Genomic DNA, 26,118 nt, shown 5'->3' on the forward strand with positions numbered 1-26,118 from the left:
CCCCACGCGGTTAGTCTGCAGTTAGCGCTAACAGTTAAGAAACTTTGCACTGTTAATTCAAACAATCACATGGTGACTGCGGTTTTAGAACCCTGCGCGGTTACATAACCCGATTGTCATCCTGACGGTCATAACATGTGGTCACATGGTTCACGGTCCCACTGTGGCTTAGTCCAGCGATTGGGGACTATGTAATGTAATTTAATTTGTTTTTCATTGTTTAAACAATGAAATAGGGCGAAAGGGTTTTGTATTAATGTTTGAATGTTTTTAATACATAGGTTTAGGACTTAGGTTTTGGAGCATGATGGTTAGGTTTCGAGCTAGGATTTGTAATGTGTTTTGAAATGTATTTTAATACATATTAATGTAATGCATTAGGGTTTAGGATTTTCAATGTGGCTTAGCATAGGAATAGCTTAGGGTTTCAACATATGCTAGAAAATGGATTTTGATGTAGGTTTAGATGTGTAGAATAGGATTTAGGGCTTAGATTTAGGATAAGAGTGAATTAGGATTCTTAGGGTAACAAAGATAAATAGGATAGTTTAGGAGTTAGGGTTTAGGTCTAGGCTTAGGTTTTAGGTTTCATTTAACTTTCAGAGACCCATGTCGGCTCTGCACAGCGACAATGGCCAAACGATCGACCCTAGTACATCCTTGTGGTCTCCGTGCGACATTCGTCAACATTACATGACAATGACCATCACATCTTTGAAACTGACACTTGTAACGATGACAAGATTATGTCATCGACCAGGTACTTTAACTCGAACCCATTTACACAATCAACGATATCAACCATAAATTCTGCATAGTCGAACGAAAAAACACATGTCATCGACCAAACCCTGGCAGAACTGTCGATGACACAATTTGACAGCCAGTTACAACATCACATCAACTGAATTCCATGAAACCATAATATTACCTGAACAACCTGATCATTACCAACATTGTCGATTTGTCAAAGCTGAACTAAAGCGACGACGACACTGAATGACACCCATGAATACTGATGACGACACTTCGAACACATGTGCAATTGGATCGATGGATCCTCCTGGATCATTCCTCTCCACTTGAAAGCTTTTGGACCACAAAAGTTTGACTAATGAAATAGTCGATGAGGGTAGAACTCCCTCTCTTTCCACCTTGACCTAATGATGTACCAATGCATTCGATCAATCATCTGCGTGCGATGACACTGATGATGTTGACCATGATACATTTTGATTCGGTGACCTGTTTCTTCCATCCGCAATATGGCCAACTTGCGATGATGGGCAAACAACGTGTTGTCAAAATGGAAATTGGATTCTTTCCACGAAGAATCAGGAGTTAGTGATTCAGAAACATCTTTGAAAACAGTGTTTGTAGAACTTTGTTCAATACATCTGATAGGTATTAACAATCTACTTTCCGGAATAACTGAAACATTCAAAGACTCCTTTGATTTTGACTTCATATCAATTAATTGACTTGATTTACTTTCCTGTTGACTGATTACTAAGTGAATTTACTGCCCATAACTCATCCAACTGTGATGAAAAGACTGCTGCAACTTAGTTTGATTCTGAAAGTATCTAAGTAATTGTTGATTTACTTGAATCACTATGTCTATTAACTGATATTTCCATTGACTAACACTTTTAGTTAATGCATTAGTTTTCAAACCTTGGTAAGGAAACTTTAGATCTTCTTTTGAAAATTCTTTGTCATGAAAACTTATAGACTTCCTCTCCACTTGAAGAGAGGCTTCATTACTTTTAAAAGCATGAAATGATGATGCAATACTAAAGAAATGTGACACTGACTTTCCCCAATACTGACCTGCACCCCTGAAACTGAAAATAAACATACCATCTGAAACAAGTCTCTGATTAGACTCACATGTACCATTCCCTGCAATACACTGCTGATGATGATAGCTTCTATAATTCAGTTGAATGAATGAATTGAGATTCATTTTGTCTTTAAGAAGATGTTCGTAGGACATTAAATGTATCTCATGTTGCTTATCTTGTTCATGAATAAGACTTCTTGGAAAAGAATTAACCACCTTAACCACCTTAACCAATTGATCTATAAACTGCTCGCAACTTGAACAATCAAACTGATGTTGTTCCTTAATAACCATGAGTAAATATTTACTTGAACTTATAAACTGCTTAACTTGATTTGAAACAATTAAATCCAAGTTTGATTTGACTTTATGTGCCCTAACAATAAATTCAACCCCTTCTTTCTTTAGGTGATATTTATGTTTTCTTCTGTAAAAGAATGCATCTCTATCATAAAGATAGGGACTTCCTAAGACAACTCCACAAATGTCTATTGGGACCACATCTAATTCCACTTCATCAATGTACTTAGATGTAATTGCAAATTTTAACCGACACTGCTTTGTGACATGTATCTGAGTTGATTTATTAATCCAACCTAATGGATATGGTCTTGGATGATTATGTGTTTCCAATCCCAACTGATTAACTATATGCTCAGAGATTAAATTTGCTTATGATCCACTGTCAAACATTGAGTCAATCTTTGTATGCTTAGCAGTTATCCTTATGTGGAAGAGTTCAACTCGTTTATCCTCATGTGGAGGATTTATGTTTGAAGAAGATACATTAGATTTCGAACTTGAACCAATATCAGAATTTTTACCTGTCGTAACCATGGCGGTTATTTTCTGTTCATCACCTGAATCTAAACCTAGGTCTTGCTGGACTGATGCAATGGCCTTCTTTTCATCCCTCGCCTTAAGGAACTTTTTGGGCTTAAGTTATGGATGAAGTTTCCAGCACTTCGATTCATCATGATCAATTCTCTGGTAATGAGAACAGGTAGGTCTTTCCTTATGAACGATCGTTGATTTCTTTCTCTTCGAAATGTTCCCCTTACTGTCTCTAGAATCTCTGGTTTCCATCTCTTTAGATGACTGCGATGACAACTTGAATGATCTACCACCTGAGTCAATATGTATGGCCTGAACACACACCTCGTCAAAATCATTAGGATTAAACATTAATAAAGTATGTTGCAAATATGAATGTAAACTACCGATGTATTTTAACAAAGTTTCACGTGTATCCAATGAAATACCAAGCGCCAATGCTTTCTTCCTGAACTCCTGAGTAAACTCCTAAACATTTTGCCCTTTACCTTGCCTCAGATGCTGCCAATCAATAACAGCTTGCTGCATGTATCCTAAAGGATAGAACTGTTTCCTAAGAGCTTTCAAAAACTTAGACCATGAAGAGATGAATTTTCCTGTTTGCTTTACATCTAACTGAGTTTTGCTTTCCCACCATATTAAAGTTGTTCCCCTCATTCTAAGTGTAGCTAACTGAATTTTAGTTTTATCTTTAGAAATGTTCTGAATGCGACAATACACTTCTAACTGCTTTATCCAGTTATCTAACTTTTCAGGATTCATTTCACCATCATAAACAGGTAACTCAAATTTAACATCAAGTTTCAAAAGAGATGACTTCTTAGGTTTCTTTTCCATTTCAGATGTTGCACTGGAAGAAGAAGAAGAAGAAGAGGATGATGGAGATGATGGAGGTGAAGGAGGTTTATCATCCTTGCCTTTACCTTTGTCCTTCTTCGATGCCTTCAAAGAGGATGCTGCATCTCTCGCCTTCTTGTCTTTGTACAATTCTCCCAACATCTGCTACATAGTTAAAAACGTCTGCTGAAACTATTCCTCACTCATCTTAGTCTCAGTGTTTTCATCTGCATTAGATCCTGACATAGTTGCTTTCTGAACAACTCGTCGCTTTCCAATCTCTAGATCGATCTGCTCAAGGATTCCTTCTCCTCGTTGCGACTTAGACCTGGTTAACATTCAATGGCAACTCTACAAACGAAAACCTACTTTGATACCAAATTATATGATCTGATATGATCATATATTAAATACTGATGTAGAGTTGATTAGCCATTAGTGAATTGAATGAAAATTGAAAGCACAGAAAATGAGAAAGACTGCTGGAGCAAAACACTTTACGACAACTGATAAACCATAAGAAAGATGCAAAACTGAAATGAAAACAGTGAAAACACAGATATACCAGACAACGATATTGATTACGGAGTTCATCCCTGATGGACTACGTCTCCGGGTCCACTTTCAAGATGGGCGACTGTTTTATTAGGAATGAGAAAGAAGAAGTGGATTACACAGTGAAAAGACTAGACTGAATGTGCACACAGGCACTTCTGGTTACTGTCATCAGATAGCTCGCTGAACCAGCTTTCCAACATTGCTTACGGTTTCCCAATCCAACTCCCGATGCTCTTGAAATCCTGAAAACAAAACAGCCTATATCCCTCCAGAACTTGCACATGAAAACTATAAACGCTCCTCTTTTGTCTTCAATGAAGAATTCTGCCTTCATAGGCCTGTACATGCATACAAACCACCTCTATTCATCTTTGGAATGAATCAACTGTCTTGAAGGGTCGAATTAGGGTTTTTTTAGCCACCTCAAGTGACACCTTAGGTCATTGAATTATTAAAAAATCAATTAACAAACAAAAAACCCAAAATAACATTGGAATAACCCAAAAACCGCAAACGGTCAGAATTAACCGGGAAGAGGTGTAACCGCTGCATGTGCGCGTTGTTATGATTTTGTGGTTAACTCGCTGACAGTTCCATTTGGCAGTGGCGGTCATTGTTGCATGTGACAACTCCCTATCACGGTTGACTCCCCACCGGTTAGGCTGCGATTAGCGCTAACAGTTAAGAAACTTCGCGCTGTTAATTCAAACGATCACATGGTGACTGCGGTTTTAGAACCCTGCGTGGTTACATAACCCAACTGTCATCCCGACAGTCATAACATGTGGTCACATGGTTCACGGTCCCGCTGCGGCTTAGTCTAGTGGTTAGGGACTGTGTAATGTAATTTAATTTGTTTTGCATTGTTTAAACAATGAAATAGACCAAGAGGGTTTTGTATTAAGGTTTGAATGTTTTTAATACATAGGTTTAGGACTTAGGTTTTGGAGCATGATGGTTAGGTTTAGAGCTAGGCTCTGTAATGTGTTTTGAAATGTATTTTAATACATATTGATGTAATGCATTAGGGTTTAGGATTTTCAATGTGGCTTAGCATAGGAATAGCTTAGGGTTTAAGCATATGCTAGAAAATGGATTTTGATGTAGGTTTAGATGTGTAGAACAGGATTTAGGGCTTAGATTTATGATAAGAGTGAATTAGGACTCTTAGGGTAACAAAGATAAATAGGATAGCTTAGGATTTAGGGTTTAGGTCTAGGCTTAGGTTTTAGGTTTCATTTAACTTTCAAAGACCCTTGTTGGCTCTACACAGCGACATCAGCGAAACTGAAGCCTTTACCAGACGATCGACCTTGGTACATCCTTGTGGTCTCCGTGAAAAATTCGTCAACATTGCATGACAACGACCATCACATCTTTGAAACTGACATTGGTAACAAGGACAAGACTATGTCATTGACCAGATACTTTAACTCGAACCCATTTACACAGTCAACGATATCAACCATAAATCCTACATAGTCAAACGACAAACACATGTCGTCGACCAAACCCTAGCGGAACTATCGATGACACAAGTCGACAGCCAGGTACAACATCACATCAACTGAACACCATGAAACCGTAATATTACCTGAACAACCTGATCATTACCAACACTGTCGATCTGTCGAAGCTTAACTGAAGTGACGATGACACTGAACGACACCCATGAATACTGATGATGACACTTTGAACACATGTACATTTGGATCGATGGATCCTCCTGGATCACTGAGTGAGGCCAAAAGCCATTAAAACGACAGATTAGGGTTGCCTTTGAATATACCTAGTGAAGATCATATAGATCTAAGTGAGAGATTTCTAGAGAAGGAACTTCCTCAGTTTTTTCCACCAAAAATGGCCCCAGGGTTGTCTCAGTGAGCATAGACGACATCTTTATAAGAAAAAGTCTGAGAGGAGGAAAGTTTACCTCCAATCCCCCCTCGTATACGAAGAACCATAGAAACAATGGCATCTTTACCAATTTTGTAAACTAAGAGAGGAGTAGCATCATCTAGTTGCTGATTGATCCAAGTGGATATTGGTGGCCACCTGCCAATTCCACTTGAACCCCTACCATTGTTTCTTTCAGTTTTTTCAGTTTCCTTATTTGTAGCACAATTTACTATTTTTGGCAGTTTTTCGGGTCCTGAACTTCTGGAGCCGATTTGAGGCCCTAAACGACATTTTTTGGGAAAACTGGAAGCAACATGGGTCCATGGATTGATGTTGCTTTTCTCAAAGTTCTAGTTTTCGGATAGATATTTCTAACGAGGTATTGTGTGCATCAAACGGAGATCGTATACCAAAGTTACGACCTCAAGAAGTTGATGTACCAATTTACCCAAAACGGGGTCCATAGTTTGGCACTTCATTTCCTAGGGTTAGGGTTTTGGATGTTTAGGGTTTTCCATTGTTTTTCAATAATAAATAGACCTTTGAGCCTCATTGTAAGACAATTCAGAGGCACATAGCCGCCACATCTCTCCTTAGAGATAAGCTACCATCACCCGAGCTAGTTTATTTCCATTTCTGTTTGTAAGCCTATTTCAGTGTTTTACATTAATGAAATGAAGTATTATTTTTGTTGTATCTTTGTATTTATGGTTATCTCTGTAATTTGTTGTGTTCTTGTTTAAATCCGGATTATTTACCTTGAAAAAACAAATATTGCATGCTTGAGGGAATATTCACTTAAAGCTCTAAATAAAGCTTAAAGTCATGAAATAGATCTCAAGAGAAAACCTCAACGAGTAATGACCACCTAGAACGGAGTTTAACAAAAATTTGATAGTAAATTAAAGAATCTGGCACAAGACCACAAACCGGTTAAACTCGGACGTAATAATATTGTGAATTGCCATAAAAATTTCTGAAAACTTTTGATCGAAACCCGAAAACCTTAACAGAAAAAAATATAACATTAAATTTACTATTTCAATTTAACCTTTTGAAAAAAAAATATATTACTAATATATTATTGTAACTATGTTATTTAATAGAAATCAATAAATCAGTATATTTATTTTAGTTCTATATATATATATATATTTAATCGGTATAGTCCCCTCTAACAACCTTCTATAAGAATTGAAATCTCAGGTATATCTGCTATGCCATGCACTTTTTTTTATTCCAGTGAATACAAAAGGGTTTCATTATTTTCTCCAAGGGAAATTTTTTGGAGAAAATTATATTATTTAATATTTTAGTTAAATTATAGTATTTAAAAATAAATAATTTAATATATTTTAGTTTGTTATTGGAACGATAGGAAGTGATAAATTTGCGTCAAATTATATAGTTTTGGGTTTTTAAATGATATTTTTTTAATATATAAAATAATTCATTTTAATGAAAAGTTTTTGAAGGACTTAAATTTTCTAGATTTCACTGTAATTATATTATTTAATAATTTATTTGTAGAGTTGAGGCTTCTGTGATCCATAACAAGTTTGTGAGAGATTTTTCAGCGAAAATCACATGAGAAACCATTTGTCGACGCGTTTCGAACCAACTAGTGTGGTTCATCGTCAGGACAAGTTGAAGAAACAGATCCAGCTTAGCAAGTTAAATAGACAGAGCAGAGCCTCCAATGGCTAAAAAGACCAACATCTACTTTTGACTAGGTACCGAGAACAAAACCCCTTGGTAATAATTTAAGGGAAAAAGTAACCCTAGGGGGACCAATCCCTTAAAATAAAAATAATATTTTATGATAATAGTTAGTTAAAAATATTAATAAATAGTTAAAATATTATGTAAAATTTAATTCATGATAATAGTTAGTTAAAAATAAATAATTAAAAATTATATTTAAGGGAAAAAATTACCCTAGGGGGACCAATCCCTTAAAATAAAATAAAAATAATTTTATGATAATAGTTAGTAAAAAATTATTAATAAATAATTTTATAAAAATATTAATAAATAATTGAAATGTTATGTTAAATTAGTAATTAAAATAATTCATGATAATAGTAAGTTAAAAATAAATAATTAAAAATTATATTTAAAAAAAAAATACCCCAGGGGACCAATCCCTTAAAATAAAATAAATAAAAATAATTTAATTAAAAATTATTAATAAATAATTAAATTTTTTTAAATAATAGTAAGTTAAATTAGATTAGAAGAATAAAAAACAAGACTATTTTTGATGATGATGATGATGATGATTAACGTCCGCTGAGACCAAATAATGGTCTATCGGACCTAAAGAAACAAATTATCTATTTTGATTTAAGATTTTATTCCTATGCTCAAAAAGCTTGGAGAGAAGCCTCCCGAGCTCACTATAATTTTGACATTGTAAAAGGCTAGGAAGGTCAGTATTGTAACAAAGATTGTGAAACTGAGATCTAATGAATATAAAAGAAAGAGAAGATATGAATGAAAAATTAATATAAGTCAACTTAAAAAAAAATAAAAAAAAAATAAAAATATATAAATAGGAATAAATAAATAAATCAAAATCAAATAAACTTATTAAAATAATAATAATAATAAAAAATAAAAAATAAAAATAATAAATAAATAAATAAATAAATAAAAATAAAAAAAAATAAATAAAATAAAATTAATAAATAAATAAATCAAAATCAAAATCAAATAAACTAAACTAAAAAAAAGAGGACGACTAGGACGAGAGTGCTGGGACCCAACACCGACTGATTTTCCAGCCATCATCTCTATTGAGATTACTCGGCCTCTTTTCAATCTCAAGCGCCTTCCTAAATTTCCGATGATCGAAGTGCGAAACCTTAGCAATAACACTAGCTTCCTCAATACAAACATGATGATTGGTTTTCTCAGCATGCTCAGCTAAAGCGGAAGACTTAGTTCGCCTATGCTTAAGGTTTGCACCTTAAGCATAGACGAACTAGGTCTGCTATGCCATGCACTTTTTTTTATTCCAGTGAATTAAAAAGGGTTTCATTATTTTCTCTAAAGGGAAAATTATATTATTTAATATTTTAGTTAAATTATAGTATTTAAAAATAAATAATTTAATATATTTTAGTTTGTTATTGGAACGATAGGAAGTGATAAATTTGGGTCAAATTATATAGTTTTGGGTTTTTAAATGATATTTTTTTAATATATAAAATAATTCATTTTAATGAAAAGTTTTTGAAGGACTTAAATTTTCTAGATTTCACTGTAATTATATTATTTAATAATTTATTTGTAGAGCTGAGGCTTCTGTGATCCATAACAAGTTTGCGAGAGATTTTTCGGCGAAAATCACATGAGAAACCATTTGTCGACGTGTTTCGAACCAACCAGTGTGGTTCATCGTCAGGACAAGTTGAAGAAACAGATCCAGCTTAGCAAGTTAAATAGACAGAGCAGAGCCTCCAACGGTGAAAAAGACCAACAGCTACTTTTGACTAGGTACCGGGAACAAAACCCTTTTTAATAATTTAAGGGAAAAAGTTACCCTAGAGGGACCAATCCCTTAAAATAAAATAAATAAAAATAATTTAATTAAAAATTATTAATAAATAATTAATTTTTTTTAAATAATAGTAAGTTAAATTAGATTAGAGGAATAAAAAACAAGACTATTTTTATATAAATGAATATAAAAGAAAGAGAAGGTATGAATGAAAAATTAATATAAGGCAACTTAAAAAAATAAATCAAAATAAAAATAAATAAATAAATCAAAATCAAATAAACTTATTAAAAAAATAAAAAATAAAAAATAAAAATAAAAATAAAAATAAAAATAAATAAATAAAATAAAAATAAAATAAAATAAATAAATAAATAAATCAAAATCAAAATCAAATAAACTAAACTAAAAAAAAAAGGACGACTAGGACGAGAGTGCTGGGACCCAACACCGACTGATTTTCCAGCCATCATCTCTATTGAGATTACTCGGCCTCTTTTCAATCTCAAGCGCCTCCCTAAATTTCCGATGATGGAAGTGCGAAACCTTAGCAATAACACTAGCTTCCTCAATACAAACATGATGATTGGTTTTCTCAACATGCTCAGCTAAAGCGGAAGACTTAGTTCGCCTATGCTTAAGGTCTGCAGACCTTAAGCATAGGCGAACTAGGTCTGCTATGCCATGCACTTTTTTTTATTCCAGTGAATTAAAAAGGGTTTCATTATTTTCTCTAAAGGGAAAATTATATTATTTAATATTTTAGTTTAAGGTCTGCAGACCTTAAGCATAGGCGAACTAAGTCTTCCGCTTTAGCTGAGCATGCTGAGAAAACCAATCATCATGTTTGTATTGAGGAAGCTAGTGTTATTGCTAAGGTTTCGCACTTCCATCATCGGAAATTTAGGGAGGCGCTTGAGATTGAAAAGAGGCCGAGTAATCTCAATAGAGATGATGGCTGGAAAATCAGTGGATGTTGGGTCCCAGCACTCTCGTCCTAGTCGTCCTCTTTTTTTTTAGTTTAGTTTATTTTATTTTGATTTTGATTTATTTATTTATTAATTTTATTTTATTTTTATTTTTATTTTTTATTTTTTATTTATTTATTTTATTTTTATTTTTATTTTTATTTTTATCTTTATTTATTATTATTATTATTTTTTTTAAGTTCATTTGATTTTGATTTATTTATTTATTCTTATTTATTTATTTATTTTTATTTATTTATTTTTAGTTGACTTATATTAATTTTTCATTCATATCTTCTCTTTCTTTTATATTCATTTCTATAAAAATAGTCATGTTTTTTATTCCTCTAATCTAATTTAACTTACTATTATTTAAAAAAAAATTAATTAATTATTAATAATTATTTATTAATAATTTTTAATTAAATATTTTTTATTTATTTTATTTTAAGGGATTGGTCCCCTAGGGTAATTTTTTTTTTAAATATAATTTTTAATTATTTATTTTTAACTAACTATTATCATAAAATTATTTTTATTTTATTTTAAGGGATTGGTCCCCCTAGGGTAATGTTTTCCCTTAAATATAATTTTTAATTATTTATTTTTAACTAACTATTATCATGAATTAATTTTTACATAATATTTTAATTATTTATTAATATTTTTAACTAGCTATTATCATAAAATATTATTTTTATTTTAAGGGATTGGTCCCCTAGGGTAACTTTTTCCCTTAAATTATTAAAAAGGGTTTTGTTCCCGTTACCTAGTCAAAAGTAGTTGTTGGTCTATTTAACTTGCTAAGCTGGATCTGTTTCTTCACCTTGTCCTGACGATGAACCACTGGTTGGTTCGAAGTCGACAAATAGTTTCTCATGTGATTTTTGCCAAAAAATCTCTCACAAACTTAATAATTTATTTTTCATCAAAATTGTTATATTTTTATATAAAATTGTAATTTTTATATTATTTAGATATATTTTTAAAATATATAAATAAATTTATAATCATATAAAAATTTTAAACATTCACATAATATAGATTTCACAACTCGGCCTGGAGTATGCCGTAAAACTGCTTCTGCTTGGCTAAGAGCTCGTCTTCCTCGGACGTAAGGAAACAGGTTAACGGCCCAAGACCCAGAGGCATCTGGCAGGAGTGAGAGCCTGCTCCCGATTACAGACCACCAGCAGGGTTATGCCAGGTGGCGTGGTTTTCCTATTTAACAGTGATGAGTCAAACCCAGCATTCGCGGATAGCAGCCAGAGATGGCTGTCCTCACTGTTGGTTTTGACACCTGAGTTGATAGGTTTTACCACCTTCGGAAAAAAAAAAAAATAAATAAATATAGATTTCACAACTTGACTCCAATAGATTTTTATTAAATTTTAAACCAAAAAAAATCTATACCACTAAATAACAAAAATCTATACCACCCTTTTTAACTTTCTAACTAAATGCGTGACATGTTTGCTGAAATAGTTCACATCACAACACCCAACAAGTTTAAACAACCTTCACGTTTAGGTACGAGTCTGTAATTTCTTTTTACTTAACACTGTTATATTATTAGGTTTGACTTCATGTTTCTTCTGGCCATTAAAATTGGGTTAATTTTAGTCAAAGCCTGTCGGGGCTGGCAATCTGAAAGCAGAACGAAATGGCGAATAAAATCATAACCATAACAAAATTGTGGTGGACCCACTTACAAATGCACAAATAAACAATAATAGCATTGCGTTAAATACGGCTTTGTAACATTAGAAGAAGAAGAACCAGAGGAGATCTTCACCAGTTCAGTCTGAAATACCGTAACAAAGAGATCAGACTGGGGAAAATCGAAAAAAGTAGCCCTCCCTCAAGTTACAGACGTTTTCCACTGTGGGTAAAGTTATGAAGTTCCTGTACTGGGCTGAATGGGTGGAATTTTGGAAGAAAACAGCGAAACCGGAGAGCAGAAAAGATGAACAATTGGAGGGGGACAGTAAGGGGTGCGTGGATCTGAGGGGAAGACCAGTTCTCAGAGCGAAAACTGGCCGATGGAAGGCTTCTGTTTTTATCATTGGTAAAGTCTTTTTATTATTAAAACCATTATAATCATCTGTGTTAGATTCACAGTCCCCTGCATATAAATTCCATATATAGTTATAACCCATTGATATCTTGTGCAGGAGTTGAATTCAGCGAGAGGCTCACTTACTATGCGATTGCCTCAAACTTGATCATCTATTTGACCACTATATTGCATGAAGGGGTTGCAACCTCTGCTAAAAATGTCAACTACTGGACAGGGGCCACAACAGTTTTGCCCCTGATTGGAGGCTTCATGGCAGATGCTTACTGTGGACGCTACTGGATGATCCTCGTCTCATCAATAATTTATATCTTGGTAAGACTTTTGGCAAAGATTTGAGTACACAACCATTGCTGCAACATTTATAGATTTTTTAAATTATGCAATCCATGACTTTGTATAAATCAATGTTTCAGGGATTGATTTTGTTGACACTCTCTGTGTCTCTCTCGGCACTGCGGCCATCTAGTGATGATCAATGCCATATTAATGCAAAATGTAGCAAAGCTACCACGGCCCAGATTGGTGTTTTCTTCTTTGCTTTGTATTTGATATCCCTGGGCACCAGTGGCCACAAGCCTTCTCTGCAAGCATTCGGTGCAGATCAGTTTGATGAAGAAGATAAAACTGAGAAGCTTATGAAGAATTCCTTTTTCAATTGGTGGTATTTTGGGCTCTGTGGTGGCACTCTCTTAGCAGTCACTGTTGTTTCTTACATTGAGGATAACATAAGCTGGGGATTAGGATTTGGGATCACCACAGTAGCCATGGTTGTAGCCATCGTTGTGTTTTTGTATGGAACGCCACTGTACAGATGCAGGCTACCTACAGGGAGTCCCATCACTCATATTGCTCAAGTTTTTGTTGCTGCTGGTAGAAATAGAAATCTGAGCACGCCTGCAGATATAAACTTGCTTTATGAAAAGCAGGATGGGGACTCCATAAAATCAGGCCAAAGGCTGCTATCTCACACAGATACTTTGCAGTAAGATTACTTTTCAGTAAAATATTTCTATTGTTTGAGATTTTGTTAATGTTGGTAAATTTCTTCTGGAAACAATTGTGTAGATTGCGTAGATTATGACAAATTTATTTCCACAAAGAAATTATCAATAATATGATATCCAACTGTGAAAACCTTCATAATCAGTTTGAGATGTTATCTGACTGTGAAAACCTTCATATTCTGTTTGAGATTTTATTTATTTATTTGCATTTTACTATTTAATCTGTAGAAATTTAAATGCTTCCATATACAATGACTGAAACAGAGTATTGGGTGTTCAGATTTTACGGCAGTAAGAGCTCTTAGGATTACCTTGTGTTTGGAGCTTTTGAGAAGTTTTTAATGTTAAAATGAAGATTCAATGCTGTTAGGTTCATTCTTTGATATATGCCTTTGTTTGGAATGCAATTAGGTTTTTGGACAAAGCAGCAATAATGGTTCAAATTTTTTCTGAACATAAGACTGATCATAAGAATGGATGGATTAAGCCAAATCCGTGGAAAGTCTGCACTGTAACTCAAGTGGAAGAAACCAAGCTTATATTGAGAATGGTGCCCATCTGGTTATGTTGCTTAATCTTTGGACTAACAGTTGCACAGGGCACAACATTTTTCATAAAGCAAGGCATTACCATGGACAGAAGCATGGGTCCCCATTTTCAAATCCCACCGTCTTCTCTTCTGGCATTTTCCACCATTGCTGGACTCGTTTTCATAGCTATATATGACCGTTTAATTGTACCACTGTCCAAGAAATTAACAGGCAATGATCGCGGAATAACCGTTTTACAGAGGATCGGAATTGGCATGTTCCTCTCTGTTCTCTGCATGGTGAGTGCAGCTCTAGTAGAAAAGAAGAGAACCCATGCAGCAAGTACCCATGGCTTGCTTGAAACCCCCAAGACTGTAATCCCTCTCAGTGTCTTTTGGTTAATTCCTCAGTTTGCTTTGCTTGGAGTGGCAGATGTATTTACACTGGTAGGGCTGCAGGAATTTTTCTATGATCAGGTCCCTGACAGCATGAGAAGCTTGGGAATTTCCTTTTATCTTAGTGCTATGGGAGTTGGCAGTTTTCTCAGCAGTCTTCTCATCACCATAGTTGACAGAGTGAGCAAAAGAGGAGAACATTCAGGATGGATTGTGAATAATCTAAATAAATCACATTTAGATTATTTTTATTGGCTTTTAGCTATACTTGGTACTTTAAATTTATGTTGTTATGTCTATATTGCACATATATACACATACAAAAAAGTGAAGCAAATCATATCTTCAGAGATGGATACTTTATAAGCTCATCATCACATTTACCAGGGTTATCCAGATCTATGCTTTTGATACAAAAGAAAACTCACTTACCATCCTTCTCAGGGCTAGACAGGTTTAGTTTTTCCTGATTTAGTTGTTGCTTTGTATATGTCACCAGTGAACTAAAAGCATTTGAACAGCTTTGTAGTTTGTATCCAGTAATAGTTGAAGTTGAATCTTTTGTGTCTTTGAAGATTATGTGTAATATTATGATTATGGAAGAGGATAATTTTGTACTTTATATTTATGAAATATTTTATAAGATATATGAGGTTTACAAATTTGATATTTTTTATTTTAAGAATGTTAATATTTAATTTAACAAAATTATAGATTTTGGGGTGTAGTTTGATGGATGATTGTTATGATATGAAGTTCTTGTAAAATTTGAAGTTCAAAATTATTGTCATTCTTTGTTCTGTTGATATGAGCATGGCCAATTGCACATTTCTCTTGATAATTTTTTTTTACTAAAACTATTAAGATTTTACAATATTTATGTTAATATTTTTATGGAATATAAACATAATTTTTTAAAGATATCTAAGAAATAGCTCACTTTTAAAAAAAAAATAAACCATTTTTAATCTCAATAAACATGAATTATCTTCATCGTGTTTATTGAGTTTAAATGGCATAGTTAAACTATTCAATCTTCATACTTAATTGGATATATTTATTTTGATATAAATAATATATTATCATATACACTTTTTTTTTCATTTTTTGTTTTAAAAAATAAAAATACATTTTCAGATGTTTATTTTAGAATAGGACTTCTAAAATTTTAATTTAATTATCAATAATTATTAGGTGGATGATAGGGATTCAACCTTCACCAAATATTCTAGAAAATTCTTAGTAATATTTATAAATAAAAAATTGAGATTTATTTTCAAAGTAGTTATGATTTATTTTCAAAGAAATGGTTAAGATTTTTCTATTAAATAGAGGCTAGGTTTTTTAGCCATAACTCTTACATATTTCGTCCAAATCCATGATGATTCTGCTTTTAAATGTCCAAAACATAAGAGCCTATTCTTATGGCATTTTTTTGCCTATTATACTCTATGCTAAAGACTCCTAGAAACAATCAAAACTTACATAACATTAGTCAAATTGAAACCAAAAAGGTTCAACGGACATATGACTAGCATGTCACTCTAGGCTCTTTTCTAATCATAATTTCATCAATCAAACATGCCACTCGGACCTTGAACCTGCTTTCCTTTTTTTTTGTTCTGGGCTTTTGCTGGCTTCGACCTTTGTTGTCGCCATGTGCACTCCAGTTGCATATTTTTCTTCCATCTCGGCGAATTTGCAGTTCATGATTGTCAGTATAGTTCCTTTTTTTTTTTTTCAGAAGAAAAAACTATATATATTATATGAGACATATAAAGTTGTTGTGATACATCCTCAGATTTCATGTTAGCGTACCTGCAATCTAAATTTTTACAAAATTCAAAACTGCCTGTGATCTACATAGAGAAACATATATTTATGAAGCTAATCTACAGCTATCTGATACCAAAATTTCTATATTGGGAACTGTCTTGCAGATAGAGAATTAAAAATCTGGTAAAACAAAAACACTGATATGATAAGTAGTATCATCTGATACTATCTCAAGATGCCAGTATCTAGGAGCGGAAGATAGACCCATTTTAGAGAGGGAATCAGCTATAGGGTTCTTATCCCTGTAGATGTGATGAATAGAGCACTGCTCCATGATGCTCCAATAAAAGTTGATTCTGTCACGCCATCCGGACAGATGCTGAGCCAGAATGACATTTTTCCTGTTAACCGAATCTATCAGAAGCTTAGAATCTCCATAGATGGCCACCTGTGGTATGCCAAGGAATATACAAAATTTTAAAAGACTTGTGAGAGCCATGGCTTCTGCCAAATTGTTGGAACCCTGTCCACCATGCCAGAAGGAAGAAAAATGTGATTTTTCAGATATCTTTATGTGGAATCCACATCCACATCGACCCCTTTGAGCAGCCTCGTCAAAAAATGTTGTATGCTGTTGTAGAACAGTAGGAGAAGATCTGGCTGAGGGATTGCAATTGTTCTTTGTTTTCTTCGGTGGGAGCGATTCCAGATATACAGAAATTGAGTCAAAAGATTTAGCAAAAGAAAATTTTGAGTTGTTGAAGATACAGTAGTTCCGCCATTTCCATATAAACCACATGGATAAGATACAAATTCTACGCCATAGGATATTTCGCTTACTGCATTCTAAGAACCATCCCTGGATCGAAACATTCATATCTAACTTGAATCCATAAACTCTTTCTAACTCCTTCCATATGAGATTTGATTGCTTGCATTTCAGAAATAAATGTAAATTTGAATCCTCATCTTCTCTGCATAAAGAGCAAAAGTTAGGTCCGACCCATCCCCGCTTCATTAAGTTCTCCCATGTCAGATTTCGATTGTGAAAAGCGAGCCATGAGAAGAGGATCATCTTCAAAGGGCAGCCATCTTTCCAGAAGATAAGAGGAAAAATTGGAGATCCAGCAGAATTCTGTTTTATCAGCTTTAGGTAAATACCTTTGACTGATATTTCCTCTGCCTCCTTAGGGATATTCCAGGTTAAGAAATCAAAGTCTCTTATCCTGAAGAGTCCGCCGATCTGTAGCCTCATCTTAACGCTAATCCATTGTTGTGCAAGCTCTTGAGGAATATGTAATTCTTCTGGATCTTTCCATCGAGGTATTGGGCCGAGCCACTCTGCTATCAACCTGTCCCAATAAAAAATACCAATTCTATGGAAGTGATGAAGAAGTGACTCCTGTATTTCAATATTCTCAGCTCCGCAAATGAATTGGTCTCTGCCTATAATGATCTTATTTCCTGATTGAAAGCGCCAAATCAGGTGCTGCAAGCAGAGTGCCTCTATCCTTCGGAAACTACGCCATATTGGGGATCCCTTAACTGTTCCAATAGAGCCTCTACGATACCAGTATAGAAAATTCTTATTTGCAAGATATTTCGATTTTATCAAATGACACCACGGCCCATCACCTTGTATAGCTCTCCAGAAGGACTTGCACAGGAGGGCTCTACCAAAGTTCCTCAAATCTGATAGCCCCCAGCCTCCCATCGACTTAGGTAGGGAGATTCCAGCCAGATTTATAAGATGAATTTTATGCTTGTCAGCATGACCCCCCCAAATGAAATTTGCTGAAAGACTGTTCATCTTGTTAATAATACTCACCGGAAGATGGAAGAGGTGCGCCCAATAAACAGAGAGTTGATTAAGAATAGATTGTACCAAAATAATTCTCCTGGCCAAAGAAAGGCAACGGTACTCCCATCCAGAGATTTTCCTGTAGAATCTGTCCACTAGCCAGCCCCAATCGGTTCTCTTATAACCAATCGCTTTGATTCGGAACCCCAAATATTTAATGCCGCTGCTGAAGTGATGAGCTTTTATACCAAACAGATCTGTTAGCCATATAACTTCTTCCGACCTGAGATCCGAATGGTATATAGCAGATTTGTCTTGGTTCACTAGTAGTCCCGTAGCCCTTTGAAATTTATCCAATATCATGTGAAAATGCATACAAGTTGACCTACAAAACATGGCAAATAATAATATGTCGTCTACAAATAAGTTATGGGACACAGATATATCCCTGCAAATTTTTAGTGGCTGCCATGCTTTCTCTTTAACAGCCTTTTGAATATGTAAACTAAGAGAGTCGATGGCCAATATAAATAATAAAGGGGAGAGTGAACATCCTTGGCGCAGTCCCCTCTCTGCACTGAAAAAAGGAGTAGGAGTACCGTTTATAATAATGAAACCATTCCATTTTTCTTTGCATCAATTCCAATTTGGTATTAATAAGCGAATGGAAAAAATTTATGTGTCCTCTCCTCTGCCTTATTCCACTTATTGAATGCACTCAGAAGGCCTTCCATGGCTTCCAGAATCCTGTCCAAAAAGAGATTCACGTCAACCTGCTCATTATCATGGGAAGAAGAGTTGATATTCGACATGAGGAGACTGCACCACAAAATAACTTGACTCCCAAATCGGGGTGTTCTTCTTAGCACTTGAACAAAGGCTCTTAACACCAAGACTGTGTTGGCATGACACCCTCCCTTGCTTGTTATGCTCAACAAGGTTGAATATTGGTTGCTCACCATTATATAGACCTTAAGGAGCCTGGAGCCAAACCCGTCATATCCTCCTAGACCATTGTACATCCTCCTTGAAGCAATTAATTGCGTGAATGAATCGCCGATTCTCGAATTGCTTCGATTTGCTTGCTGAGAGTGTGAATTGATACAAAGAGAGGGAGGGATTAACAACAACCTAAGGCGAAATGAATGAAGACTCAGAGTTGTTGATCTCAACTATTTAAAAATCCATATGCCAATGATGTTCAATAGGGCATCGGGAAACTCGTGCGCATTATGACTTGGGATCATATGCCATTTGTGGAAGCGATTTGAATAGGGTACTAAAGAGGTGACATCTAGGACAAAATTGTAAATGCCTATCGACGATCCATGAAGGCCTCCAACGAAAGGTGGGATGAGATATTCACCATCCTTAAGTTTTCTCGAACTTCTATTTCTGCATATTCCAATACACTTAAACAACTTTTGGAGCCAGTGTTTATTACTTCTTTGCCATATAAGGGGGTCATGGCAATGGGGAACTTGATAGCATTGTATTATTCAATTCTAAGAACCCTTGGTTGTTATACGTTATTTTGTCACATTAGGAAAATGACCATCGATTTGGATCATTCGCTATCTATAAATATGTTCCAAAGCATTCCCCTGCAAAGTTAGAATCCAAACTATCCCAAAGAAAGTGAAATTCTTGGATCCCATGGCTCAAAACCTTATTTTTGGCTTCATGCGCAGTTCCCTATTCAATCTTTGCGCATATGTGGAAAGGTCCATTAGAAACCGCGAATAAGTGCACTCTGTGTTACACTGTGGCCCACACACATGACTTAACGAATGTAAAAATAAAATGTAAAGTCTCGAAGCATTGTTAGTCGTATCTATCCCAACTAACAAGCTTTGAATGGATGCTTATTTAGCCCCGATCCCTCCCATCATGGAGCTATTCTCTCTCTTTGTGGAACCCCTATCCCACCATTAGTGGATCTCATCCCTTGGGAAATGGATCCCAAACTTCCCCTCCTTAGCCTATAAAGCTAACACAGGCTTGAGGATTGGGGAGGAATGTTGGAAGTAGGCTTATGCTGCATAAATAAGGTTGGAAGGATATTCATTCAAGGAGATGGTTGGATATTGTGGGAAGGGACTTGCAACATCAAGGCTTCAAGGTTGTAAGTCTATTCTCCATTTTATTAATATAAAGGCAACTGCTCTTTCTCAATTATGTCTTTGTTGATACAATTTGTAGGATTCTTTGATCACCAACATAGATTGTGATTGTCTATTGATCAATTTTGATATGTGATTGAGTTAATTAGTTCAGTTATCTCTTATGCTATATACTGGATGCTTTGATCCTGTGTATGTTTTTGTTTATGCATATCTCCTTCGAGACATCATGGAGAAGTTGTAGGAAGCGATGGGAAGATCTTTGAAGCGTCAAGGAGAAGCGGATGGTCAAAAGCTCTGAAAGGGACTTCATCAGGCATTTCGATTAAACGGTAAGTGACCTCTATCATAGTCTTTATTTCAGTCAATCACATTATCTAGGGAAAGCTAGTAGATCCTTGTTGTTTGTTACTAGATTTCTCTAAGGTCTAGGGAGATTGCTCTAGCCCGCAAGACGGATAAGTCCACTTAACAATGGTCCAATCTTGTCCATTTGTTGGCCAATGCATCCACTATATGATTCAGATTTATTAGTACATGAAAGAATTTGATTTGTTCAAATTGCTGAAGATGAATAACAATCCTTTGCAATATAGGGGAGAGGTTGTTGTTATGTGATCCTTTCGCTTCGCTTTACTCGTCGGATTACAATTAATGAATCTCCAAAAACCATGATTTTCATAATTTTCTTTTCAATTGCTAATTCTAAGCCTTTTCAAAGAGCTAAGAATTCAACTTGGTTATTGGTAGCAACACCCAATCCCCAAGCATATTGAATCTCAATTTTTTCATTGGGGCTAATGATCACCCCTCTTGCCCCTGCCACCCTTGGATTTCCTTTTGAGGCTCCATCGAAAAACAAAGAGAATTATTTTTTATTTGTGCATCAGTTTTAGAAGTCTGTCAGACTTCGTCTAATGCAGGATACTTTCCTTCCTACTGGGGGCAGCTTGAAGCTACTAACATGATTTGTTGGCTTGCCCACCTTAAGCCATTCTTTTTCAACTGGTGTAAGATTGTCGAGCTTTGAAGCTTTGAATCCACAGGTCGTGACTGCTTCAAACATGAGGTTTAATGCTTTATTAACCACTTTTATTGGATCTGACTTTTCGTTTTTAAAAATTATCCTGTTTCTAGCTAGCTATACTGGCCAACATATATATTTTGGGAGAGTTGACCAACATCTGACGACAAGAGATGAGGACTTTCAAGGCCAAGGTAAATTATTTTTCCAAGGTACAAACATCTCAGTCCAGGTCTATGAAATTGCTTCAATATGAATTAGATTCACATAAGCTGCTTATCATACATCCAGGGAGAAGGGACAAAGTTTGAAAAGATGGGGAATGATCTCCTCCGAAGCCATGCAAAGAGGGCATCTTGATGGACCTTGAATGTTTTGCTTTTTTATATTTCTAGTTGTTAAAATATTTTGATGAACCAAGGTCCAATAAAAGATGTTGAATTTTAGTATTCCATCTTTGTGCCATATCTCCTTCCACATGTTTTCTGGGGCCAGGTGAGACAATTGTTTAACTAGGGAAGCATATCCTTCTTTTATTGTATAACAATGGAGGGAACTCAATTTCCATGTGCACTTATCGCGAGATGAGGATGAGACAAGGGCCATCCCTTTAAGGTTGCAAATAAGAACATTCCATTATTGATTGAGATTGGGGGGGAGGTTAGGACACAACCATCCCGACCAGACCCCTTGATCACTCCATCTTGAGATATCTTTGAGTTTTGTGTATCCTTCTTGTTGCATCCAGTCTTCTAATTTGTGAAGTCTTCTTGATTCCCCAAAAAAGTAGTTATGATTTTTTTTTTAATTTTTTATTTTATTTTATTTTTTATTTTTATTTTTTTAATTTTAGCAACTTGAGATATATCATTAAGTGTGTGTTTTGATGTTTATCATGGATTGGTGCTTATTGATGTTTACCAATCATTTATTTTATATGGGTGCACCATTATACTAACATAGACACATTTTCAATATTTTTTTTTACTAGAGAAATCAGGGTCAATTTTGATCACTACCACTATAACCCCACGGGGTCAATTGATCTCATGGTACATAACACTTCATTGTACACTACCACTATAATAACCCCACGGGGTCGATTTCAACTGCTACCACTACCATCACTATAACCCCAATTATATAACCACATGGGGTCAATTCATCTCATAGTACATAACAATATATTATATAACCCCACTAGGTAACTCATGGGATTTGAACCTCTAATCTAATGGTACATAAAACTTCATTATATAACCCCACGGGTTGAATTCATTTCATGGCACATAACACTTCATTATATAACCCAATGGGTCAATTTCGACCATTACCACTACCAAACCACAAATAAACTCAAAAGACTTGAAATTAGAATTAGATTCTCATGATACATAATACTTCATTATCACTAAAATAACCAATTAAACTGAATGGGTTTTAATAACCTCGTTTAAATTAATAAATATAATATTTTTTAATATATAATAATACATACTTTTTAATTACTTTGTAATTTAACTTTTCGTTAAAATATAAATTTGTAAACATTGGTTTGTAATTTAACTTTTCGTTAAAATATAAATTTGTAAACATTGGTTTCTATATTAGTGTACTTAGATATAGTCAAAGTTTTTTTTGGAGGATAAGTATTTAAAAACTTTTATAGATTTTATAAATTTAAAAAAATGTTTTGGATAACATTTTAAAATAGAGATAGGAACCGTTTTCAGTTGAATAGATCCAAAAATTTGTAAATGTCAACAGCTTAAAACTTTCAAATAAAAAGTAAAGCACCATAATAAAAAACCATTTTCTAATTATCGGCAGTAGCATAACATGACAGAATAAAACGGGTTCTTTCTCGTGCTACTTATATCAATGAAATAGATGGTTTTTTTTTTTTTCAAGAGAGAAAATTCATATATGGCCGAAGTCTTCATGATTACAATATAGCCGAAGTCAATTAGAATACGGCCGAAGCCAGAATACATTAAGGCCAAAGCCAGGTAGAATACGGTCGAAGCCGGCAGATACGGCAAAGCCGTCACATATCGCTGAAAGAGAGACCTCGCTGAAAGAAAGACCTCCGCAGGGTTCGAACTCGACTGAGGGGAGCGAAAGCCATCCGCCCCAGCCGTCTTATCATGCACGCTCGGTGCACCAATGAAATAGATGGTTGGCGTGTAATAAAAGGTAAAGATGGGCCCAAAATGACACGCTGTTTTCGTGAAATTGCTGCCCGTGGTGGAGTGTCAATTATTATCTTCTTTTTACATTTATAACGGAATGCAAAAGGTTCGTCGAGTTCATGCCCTCCATGCAAGTGTGCATGTATCTGGCTGCATTGAAATTATTGGCAGGACAAAAGTCATGTGCATGTGGGCTGCATTGAAATTATTGGCATGTCAGTAAATTACAACTACCAGATATATATCCAAAAATCCAAGCCTATTAAGAGTGAGAGATAAATTTTAAGTTTGGGATAGTTTTGGTATATTTCTGGCTCCAATTTACCTACAATATGATATGAATTTGTTGGAATTATTAATTTGATGTGTAAATTTTGTATAATCAAATACTTCAAAAAAAAATTCAGCTTAATTTATTTATACATTCAAAAACAAATTTTAAATAACAAAAAAATGATTTAACTAAAAATTATTTTGCCAGATTTCTATCAAAAACTTTAAATTAATGACATGATAGATGTACAAGTACAACCGCCAATATATTTCTAAGAATCCAAGCCTATTAAGAGTGACAAATCATTTTTAAGTTTTGGAGAGCTCTTAGGTATAATTTTGGGTCAAATTTGCTTATTAATTTGATTTGTAAACTCTACACAATTGGGGTACTCCAAAAGTTTTTTAGAACCCGAATCCATTTATACATTTAAAAACATATTTTAAATAACCAAAAAACATGATTTAACCAAAAATTGTTTTGCCAAATTCCTACCAAAAATTCTAAAATATAAATGTAGTCTAACTTATAGATGAAATGACCATTTTCACGTTATTTTTTCTGGTTAATTTTAATCAAAATGGATAGAGATTTTTAAAAACTTCATTTTAAATTGTTTAACTCTGCACAATTCACATGCCCTAGGGGTTTTCAAGGTGCTAAATCCATTTATACATTCAAAAATGTATTTTAAACAACAACAAAAGGGTAGTCTAACTTATAGACGAAATGACCTTTTTCAGGTTATTTTTAATCAAAATCGGATAGAGATTTTTAAAAACTTCAATTTAAATTGTTTAACCACCCTAGGGCTTTTGTAAGATGTTGAATCCATTTATGTATTTAAAAATATATTTTAAACAACAAAAATATTGAAATTGTATTTAGTAAATTTCGATGAAAAAAATTATTTCATCTATATAAATTAAACTAGACCCTACACAATACCAATTTTATTAATTTTAATTTTTTATTTTTTATTTCCTTAAACTTATGTGTCAATTAAAATATCTAACTAGCAGGTTTGGCTAGAAAGGAACAGGAGGATTTTTCGAGACAAAGCCCAGGATCACAGAATAGTAGCTAATACAGTGAAGTGCCAATTAAGTGAGTGGTTGGAAGGCATAGAAGACGACTCTAACCTCAGTCAACATGACAGAGAGTTGGGAACGACCTTCAAGATTAGCTTCCATAAACCAAGAAGCCCACCTCCAGAACTTGAAGTTTGGCAAAACAAGAAAAATGAGATTAATTTCCAGGAATGGCTGTCCAAACAATTAATTCCATCTTTTTTTTTTGATGGAGCAGCTAAAGGGAACCCAGGGAAAGCTGGGGCGGGTGGCCGCATTATCATGCCAGACAATATTTCTTCTCATAACTTTGCCTGGGGGCTTGGACATACATCAAGCATACAAGCCGAGGCTCTCGCCCTCTTGCAAGGGGTAATCTTCCTCAAGGAGCTGGGAATTCGGGAAGCAAACATTCTTGGAGACTCCCAAGTTATTATAAGAGCTGTGGTGACCAACTCCAACCCTTCTGATCTGCATCTGGCCAGGCTTCTCTCCAGAATCAAAAGCATCTCAAAATCGCTTCGCTTGACATATTTTCATGTTCTAAGAGCAAATAACAAAGCAGCAGACGCCCAAGCATATTCTGTTGTCCATCTAGAAGCTGGAACCGTTCTTAGAAACAAGGATTCTCTGTGGACTCCTATTCCATGAAAATATATGTTTTATTGTTTATTATTAGATCAGTTTGTCTGCATTTTCTATCTAGGACAATTAGCATTCAAAGTTTATTTTGAAAATTGTAAAAAGAGGAAGAGGATAAGAGCAATTGCCAATCCCCTCCTGGCAGAACAACATGTTGGAAAGCGCTCCTCATTTTGTAACCGAATTCGTGGCCATTGGCCAAGCAGATAATGAAACACCATAACCGTTCTTGTTAAAAAAAATTAAAATATCTAACTATATATTAAATCAACGATTGACTCTACTTTTGTGTGTTAATTAAAGTATCTAACAATATATTGACTCTACTTTTAATTAAAAAACAAAATAAACTAAACTAATTATCTAAATAAAAATACATTTATGTATTTAAAAATATATTTTAAACAACAAAAATATTAAAATTATATTTAGTAAATTTCGATGAAAAAAATTATTTCATCTATATAAATTAAACTAGGCCGTACACAATACCAATTTTATTAATTTTAATTTTTAATTTTTTTCCCTTAAACTTATGTGTAAATTAAAATATCTAACTCTATATTAAATCAACGATTGACTCTACTTTTATGTATCAATTAAAATATCTAACTATATATTAAATCAACGATTTACTCGACTTTTAATTAAAAAACCAAAATAAACTAAACTAATTATCTAAATAAAAATACACCATTTGTTTACTATATGGTTGTAATCGAGATAAAGATGCACTTTTGTTTGCTCGACCCTGTAATAG

General features: G+C 34.3%; 2 protein-coding genes across 2 annotated transcripts; both read left to right on the forward strand.

The window, feature by feature from the left end:
- Positions 1 to 12,157: 12,157 nt before the first annotated feature.
- On the forward strand, positions 12,158 to 15,078 carry LOC149147059 (protein NRT1/ PTR FAMILY 5.6-like). The gene is made up of 4 exons (XM_089441199.1): positions 12,158 to 12,515; positions 12,622 to 12,839; positions 12,941 to 13,509; positions 13,943 to 15,078. The coding sequence occupies exons 1-4, from the start codon at positions 12,344 to 12,346 to the stop codon at positions 14,820 to 14,822; spliced, it is 1,839 nt and encodes a 612-aa protein (XP_089297325.1). The 5' UTR covers positions 12,158 to 12,343; the 3' UTR covers positions 14,823 to 15,078.
- An 8,391-nt stretch (positions 15,079 to 23,469) lies between these two features.
- Positions 23,470 to 25,367, forward strand: LOC149147060 (uncharacterized). Its single transcript, XM_089441700.1, has 2 exons — positions 23,470 to 23,587; positions 24,955 to 25,367. Exons 1-2 carry the CDS (start codon positions 23,470 to 23,472, stop codon positions 25,365 to 25,367), a joined length of 531 nt encoding a protein of 176 aa, XP_089297826.1.
- Positions 25,368 to 26,118: the final 751 nt, after the last annotated feature.

Source organism: Pinus tabuliformis, chromosome 9, assembly GCF_031772625.1.
Source record: "Pinus tabuliformis cultivar Carrire ecotype Pingquan chromosome 9, CPIR1, whole genome shotgun sequence".
NCBI lineage: Eukaryota > Viridiplantae > Streptophyta > Pinopsida > Pinales > Pinaceae > Pinus > Pinus tabuliformis.